Source organism: Elgaria multicarinata, chromosome 21, assembly GCF_023053635.1.
Source record: "Elgaria multicarinata webbii isolate HBS135686 ecotype San Diego chromosome 21, rElgMul1.1.pri, whole genome shotgun sequence".
NCBI lineage: Eukaryota > Metazoa > Chordata > Lepidosauria > Squamata > Anguidae > Elgaria > Elgaria multicarinata.
In genome coordinates, this window is record NC_086191.1 from 6,220,949 (window position 1) to 6,228,631 (window position 7,683).

General features: G+C 52.2%; 1 protein-coding gene across 1 annotated transcript; it reads right to left on the bottom strand.

Annotated features, from left to right (window-relative positions):
* Nucleotides 1-4,994: 4,994 nt before the first annotated feature.
* LINGO4 (leucine rich repeat and Ig domain containing 4) lies at nucleotides 4,995-7,063 on the bottom strand. Its single transcript, XM_063145811.1, has one exon. It carries the CDS (start codon nucleotides 7,061-7,063, stop codon nucleotides 5,255-5,257), a length of 1,809 nt encoding a protein of 602 aa, XP_063001881.1. The 3' UTR covers nucleotides 4,995-5,254.
* Nucleotides 7,064-7,683: the final 620 nt, after the last annotated feature.

A 7,683-nucleotide genomic window follows, 5' to 3' on the forward strand; every position in this document is an offset into this window, starting at 1 on the left:
CTGTCCTCCTACACCCATGCCACTGGTGGGCTGCAGACCTCCAGTGGGGTCTGGGTGACGTGCCTCTACCACCAAGAGCGTTTTGACTCAAGCCGCTCGTGAGTGTGGAATGCCACAGATTTAACCCACAGGTCCTGCTCTAGATGACATCTTGAGTCTTTGCAAGGCAAATATGGGTAGGTATACAATACGGGAGTCCATTTAGAAAGCTAATGGTCAGGCACACAGGTTTCAGTCCAGGGGAAGGGGGGTTCAGGCTAAGGCAAGAAGGGTCAAGACAGAAGCATAGATGAAAATATGATTAGGCAGTCAGATGCATCATCACACAGTCCAGAAGCAGGGTTCAGAAATAGGTCAGGAACACAGAGCATCAATTGCAGAGCAAGGCGAGGAAGCAGGGACAGGAACTGCTACTGGCCCCTCTCATGTTACCAGTGGGAGCTGATATAACTACAGCCCCACCCAGAGCTCAGCTGCATCACATTAGAGGCTTGTCAGAAGTTCTTCTCCTGACTCATGAGTAGTCCTCTTCAGTACGCAAACACTCCTTTGCCTGGTCCCCATCCTAGAATCATAGAATAATAGAGTTGGAAAGGAAAGGAAAGGAACCTCTCGTGCAAGCACTGAGTCATTACTGACTCTTGGAGGGACGCCAGCTTTCGCTGATGTTTTCTTGGCAGGGCTTATAGCGGGGTGGTTTGCCGTTGCCTTCCCCGGACGTTATTACCTTTCCCCCAGCTAACTGGGTACTCATTTTACCAACCTCGGGAGGATGGAAGGCTGAGTCGACCCGAGCCGGCTGCCTGAAGCCAGCTTCCGCTGGGATCGAACTCAGGCCGTGGGGAGAGTGTAGAGTTGGGAGGGGCCTAAAAGGCCATCGAGTCCAACCCCCTGCTCAATGCAGGAATCCACCCTAAAGCAACCCTGACAGATGGCTGTCCAGCTGCTTCTTGAAGTAGGGTGACCATATGAAAAGGAGGACAGGGCTCCTGTATCTTTAACAGTTGCATAGAAAGGAGAATTTCAGCATGTGTCATTTGTATATATGGAGAACCTGGGGAAATTCCCTCTTCATCATAACAGTTAAAGGTGCAGGAGCTATACTAGAGTGACCAGATTTAAAAGAGGGCAGGGCGCCTGCAGCTTTAACTGCTGCGATGAAGAGGAAATTTCACCAGGTTCTTCATATATACAAATGACACCTGCTGAAAATCCCTTTTTAATACAACTGTTAAAGATAGAGGAGCCCTGTCCTCCTTTTCATATGGTCACCCTATCTTGAAGGCCTCTAGTGTGGGAGAGCCCACAACCTCCCTAGGTAACTGATTCTATTGTTGTACTGCTCTAACAGTCAGGAAGTTTTTCCTGCTGTCCAGCCGGAATCTGGCTTCCTGTCACTTGAGCCCGTTATTCCATGTCCTGCACTCTGGGAGGATCGAGAAGAGATCCTGGCCCTCCTCTGAGTGACAACCTTTTAAGTATTTGAAGAGTGCTATCAGGTCTCCCCTCATTCTTCCATCCCCAAAGAAGCCAGACCCTGGGATTTCTTTCTGCTGGGTGAAGCAGGGCGCACATACTGGACAATGGCCTTTTCCCAGTACCGCTTGGACCAAAAGACACGATACCCTCTTTCCTCCCCCCTTTTACAGTGAATATTAACAAAACAGAACAAAACGGTTAATTGGGGAAAAGAATGACAACAACAAAAACTTTGCATATATAGGAATATCATCATTTTTTCCCATCACGTATACCAGTCATTTTTTTTTTAAAAAAAGGCAGAGAGTTATGCATAGGTTTCAATAAAAGCAGACCACATGGCCATGTATTTATCCGCTTGCAAGTTGCGCCTGTATAACACCCGTTGAAACGTTGCTAACGTGAAGCCCTGAATCCATTGCAGTATGGGCGGTGAGCATTTGCCCTTCCAACATGGCAACGTAAGTCTTTTAGCTGTTGTAAAAGGACTCTGAAAATCCATTTGCGCTGACCGTGTGTTAAGTTCCAAGAAGCCGGTAGGTACTTTAGGAGGACGTGCACATCGTTCCATATTAAAGACTGTTCCAGTACAAAGTTTATCTTTATTAGAAACTCCTCCCGAAAGGAGTGGGCATTGCCAAAACATATGAATTAAAGAAGCATTAAATGCATTACATCTCTAACACTTATGTATGTTAGAAAGACCCTTACTGAAAAGGCGTTGTGGAGTCCAATAAAACAGAAACAATTTTTTTTTTTTGCTGAATATGACGTAGCCTAAGATCCATAGAAGCTTGAAGGGGTTCAGAGCAGAGGCCGCAGTGCTGGGGATTTGGGGACTGTGGGTTCATCCACGCCCTGCCCCGAGCTGGTGGTCCTGTGACCTCTTTATTTGCATCCACCCCGCAGCATCGAAAGCCTCTTTTCATTAGCCGGGAGCCATTGCAGCAAACGGTTTGTTTCTGGGAACAGGTTGGGCCTGATAAAACTAAATCGATTCTAGCACCCTCTCCCGGCGCTGTTCCGACACCGCAGCCATCTGGAGGCCCTAAAGAAACTGGGAATAAAAAGGAAACGGCCCTGCTGCGTCATGTTGGATCTTCAAAGGGAGTAGGCAGAGTTGTTTCAGCTGGGGGCGGGGGAAATTCAGAACAGGGCCTGCACATGGATTTATCCAAGATGAAATGGCTCCCTCTCCAAAGCCCCCAAACAAGTCTATTTGTGCAAGCGTCTGCCACGGTCCGGTTTTAAACGACTCCATAGACACACAGATGCCGGTTTTAATCTGTGGGGTTTCGTAGTTTTGGTGCTGACGCCCTGGGACGTCAGGCCATTTGGTCGTTCCGTGCCACGGGTGCGCCCGTCTTATTTCCTTGCAAACAGATGGGGAGGTGGCGTCTCTGTTTCTGAGCCAGACTACGGCAGATGCCAGAAGGCTCTTTCTCTCTCTCTCTCCACCCCTCCTCTCTCTGTGTATGGAGATTGCGCTAACCCATTGCTGTGGGTGGAATGCCTTCCCAAGGGCCCCTTCTGTCATGCGTTTCAGCAGGGCCCCCTTTTCAGTGGGTTGACGCGGAGTCCAAGAGCGCATCACGCGGTTGGCGCAAGGTCAGTGGGCTACAAAGCGTGCAGGGCTTGCCTGGTTCCAGCAGGGACTAGAATCATAGAGTAGTAGAGTTGGAAGGGGTCTTTAAGGCCATCAAGTCCAACCCCCTGCTCAGTGCAGGAATCCACCCTAAAGCATCCCTGACAGATGGTTGTCCAGCTGCCTCTTGAAGGCCTCTAGTGTGGGAGAGCCCACAACCTCCGTAGATAACTGGTTCCCCTGTCGTACCGCTCTAACAGTCAGGAAGTTTTTCCTGCTGTCCAGCTGGAATCTGGCTTCCTGTAACTTCAGCCCATGATTCTGTGTCCTGCGCTCTGGGAGGATCGAGAAGAGATCCCGGCCCTCCTCTGTGGGACAACCTTTTAAGTAGTTGAAGAGTGCTATCCTGTCTCCCCTCAACCTTCTCTTCTCCAGGCTAAACATGCCCAATTCTTTCAGTCTCTCTTCATAGGGCTTTGTTTCCAGACCCCTGATCATCCTGGTTGCCCTCCTCTGAACACGCTCCAGCTTGTCTGCGCCCTTCTTGAAGTGTGGTGCCCAGAACTGGACGCAATACTCAAGATAAGGCCGAATAGAGGGGAACCAGTACCTCGTGTGATTTGGAAGCTCTACTTCTATTAATGCAGCCCAAAACAGCATTTGCTTTTTTTTGCAGCCACATCACGCTGTTGGCTCATATTCAGCTTGTGATCTACAACAATGCCAAGATCCTTCTCGTTCGTAGTATTGCTGAGCCAAGTATCCCTTTCTATTTGTGACGTGGTTCTTAAAGGCATAGGGAAACACGCAGATGCATTTTTTAAGAGGTGGAGGTCTGGCTCAGGCCCGGCGCAAGTTCAGGGGAGATGCTCCATCAAGAATGCGGGGGTTGTCGTTTTGGGTTGGTGGGAGAGCAGAAAAAGGCACTGGAAACTGAGGATTTCATCTGCACCCCCCTTCTCCTTTGGTTTTAGTGATGTGTACAGGCTGAGGTGAAGTAATCAAGATGTAGTCCCTAGCCCAGGTGGAGATGGCCTCAAGGCCGAACCTAGGCAGACCCCAGATCCCAACATCCACAGAGAACTGCCAAAAGCTTTCCTGGGGAGTCCCCCGAGGATGCAGAAAACAGGGCCTGATTTATGGCTGGCCCCATTCCTCTTCCCCCCAAAATGATAGGCACTCAACCACCCACGTTTGACGTTAGAAGGAGTGACGGTTGATCAAAGCTGGGGAGGCTGTTGAGGTGGATTCCCTTCTCTTTAGCTGGCTCCTGGCTTGAGGAGACCCACAGCCGTGCCAGGGAGCCGTCACCAGCGTAAGAGTGGATCTATGGCACTCCAGGGAGGCCCCTCTTGCACCAGTGCTCTGCATGTGAACAGAGGCCACGGTAAACAGCGGTGCTCCAATAGCCTCCAGGGCGCCCCTCAGAGGGGGTCCGGTTTCATGGAACGATGAATCCGCTCCGGGTTTCAGTCAGAACCAGTTAGCACTCCAAAGGAGCTACCAAGGTGCCGAACCCTCTTTCCCAAATAGATTCAGGCCCCTCGGAGAGCTCTTTGAGAATCCTGACTGGCTCTGACTGAAACCCGGAGCGGATTCCCTGCCACACTGATGCTGGAGCCACCAGCATGCCCCAGAGCATTATGGGAAATGAAGCGGGCAGCTCTGAGACCCAGCTGTCCAGTCAGGTGGCAGCAGTGGGATATGCCGGCATGCCCTCGCCGTTGCGCAAGGATGCCGTTGTTATCGAGTGCGACCCTTGGGATAATACCCGGTAGACAAATGCCAAATTTGACCTTGACTGAGACGGGGACTCCACCCACTGTGTCACTTTATTACAATAAAAAGATGCAATTTCTTCTTGCTGTTTTTAATCATAAAAAAAAAGAGAGAATTATTCTTTTTTCTTCCGATTAAAATTGAGGGGACGTTTACTCTGGGCCACCTTGGTGTGAAAAGGATCTCTTTCGGAGAGAGGCCTCCATACTGGTTTGAAACTCTCCAGGCGGGATGGAAAACCTGTGCTTTCCTTGGGTCAAGAAATACACCCCTTGGGGTGGAGGTGGGGCGGGGCAAGTGAAGGGCAGAAATTCGGTGGGAATGGAAGACTTCCCTCGGCTTGGAGGTGCTGGCGTTTGAGGAGAACAGAACAGCACCGTCTGTCTCCCTGTTGGAAGCCAGCTTGGAAGTTCATTTGGGTTTTTTAGGTGCCATCCTGCGTTGGCTAGACATGGCCTTGTAACCGCGGGAGACCCGGGGTACCGAATCGATCACGTGGTGCTTCATGTTCTCTCGGCCCTTGCTCCAGAGGGAGATGAAGACGAAGCAAATGGCCACGGAGCACAGGAAGGGCACGATACCGAGGGCTAGGATTCCCACCAAAGTCCCAGTGTCCACCAGGAATGGGCGGTGGGCCTGCGTCTCGTTGAGAAAGTCAGGGCCGTCGCCGATGAAGGAGTCATTGAAGACCGCTTCGGAGACCTGGAGGTTGGCCGCCATGGTGTCGTTGCCCGCCACGTTGCTGGCCACGCAACGGTACAGCCCGCTGTCTTCAGGCAAGGCGTACTGGATTCTCAGCGTGCCGTCAGGAAGGACCATGATCCGGCCCTTGCGGCTGGCGTCCAAGGTCTGGTTTTGAGGCGACACCCAGAAAACTATGGGCGGAGGGTCTCCGTCGCTCCTGCAAGTGAAATTTGCCTGGCTGCCTTCCTCGACGCTCACTCCCTGCGGAGATTTGTCCTCAATCGTTGGCTTCCGACAGGTGAAGTGGCCCGGTGGGACGTCTGAGAATTTATGGAAAACTTTCCCTGCTCTTGTGGAGTTGGTAGCACAGATGGGCGGCTGGGCCTCAAAATTCAACCTCCTTCTCCTCCGAATTATCCATAGGAGGCGGCAGTCGCAAGCCAAGGGGTTTCTGTCCAGTCGGAGGACTTCCAGATTCCCCACAGAGTGGAAGACGCCTTCCTCAAGAGTCCGCAAGTCATTGCCCGTGACGTTGAGGACACGGAAGTGGAGGAGACCTCGAAAGGCTTCGGCCTGGATTGTGGACAGCCGGCCGCCTGTGAGGTGGAACTCCCGGAGGCGGGAGAGCTCAACCAACTTCCGACCACGGATCACGGAGATCGGGTTGGAAGAGAGATCGAGGACCCGGAGATGAGCCAAGTGCTTGATGGCTTTGTAAGGAATGTCATGGAGGTTGCATCTGGTGATGGACAAGGAAGTGAGGTTCAAGCCGGAGAGGCTGAGAGGCTCCAGTGTCCTCAAGAAAGGCCACCGGTGGATCTCCAGAACCTTCAGGTGATGGAGTTTCCTGAAGGAGTGGTTGGGAATGATGCTGACGTTCAAGACCTTGAGGTGGAGTTCTACAAGTTGGTGGAGGTGGGAGAGGGCTTCTGTTGGGATGTTGGTCAAGTTGCACTTCTCCAGCGTCAGCTGTTGGAGGTGGTGGAGGCCGCTGAACGCTTGGCCCGAAATGAAGACCAGGTGGTTCTCCCCTGTCTCCAGCCTCCGGAGATTGGACAGGTCCTTGAAGGAGCGGTCGAGGAAGAGGAGGATCTGGTTGGTGCTGATGTCCAGGACAGAGAGGTTGGGCAGCTCCATGAAGACACCCTCTGGCACCATCTTCAACCTGTTCCCCTTCAGCCGGAGGGTCATCAACTTCTGCAGCCGGTTGAAGGCCCCGTGTTCGATGTTGGAGATGACGTTATGGCTCAGGTCCAGCTCTTTAAGGGCCTCGAGGCGGGTGAACATGCCCTGGCGCAACGTGCGGAGAGAGTTCCGGCTCAGGTCCAGGAACTCGGAATCGGGTGGGATCCTGCCCGGCACAGTCGTCAGGTTGCGGCTGTTGCAAAAGACCACTTTCTCCTGGTCTGGGCATTGGCATTTCGAAGGGCAGCTCCATCCAGATCCCATCAGGAGGGCCGCTGGGAGAAGGAAGAGGAGGGACGTCCGCCAACTCGACCAGGAGAAGGGAGAACCCAGCAAGCTTCTGTCTGCCATCTTGCTTATTTGCGGAAAGTGACAGAAAACAACATCATGAGAGCTTTGCAATGAAAAGGAGGGAATTAAACAAGAGCGAAGAGAGACCCCTCGATTGAGGGTGGACCACTGATGGCCCAATGGACGTTTCGGCTTAAAGCTCCCATCATTCCTCTCCATCGTCTATGCTGGTTAAGGCTTATGGGAGTTGTAGGCCCAAACTCCCAGAGGGCCACAAATTGCCCAAATCCTGCCCTAGACGCCGCGCAGCCAAAAGTGGGTCCAGATGGGTCATGGCAAAGCTGTTGCGGCCTCGTTGGGCAATTTTGAAAGTGGGTCTCGTGTTGCAGGTTGGGAGACCGAGGTGGGTCTCGGGACAGGACCAGTTGAAGACCACTGCCCTAGATCATCTGCAAAAGAAGGTTCCCCTCTGATGATAGCGGTGGTAGTTTTGGAAGGCCTGCCGCCATCTTGTTTGTAACGGCGGTAGATTGCTCATGAAGGCGGCGCTTCCATTTAGCTGTCACGGCCACCGTAGCTCACCTTTGACGCAATTTGGCCGTGTTAGCGCTACGGAACATGAAACCGGCCAAACTGAGCTTGTTTTGAAGCTAAATGTGACCCTTTTAGTATCCCAAAAA

Coding starts and splice junctions, on each gene's coding strand:
- LINGO4 (XM_063145811.1), bottom strand. CDS start 7,063: ATGGCAGACAGAAGCTTGCTGGGTTCTCCCTTCTCCTGGTCGAGTTGG.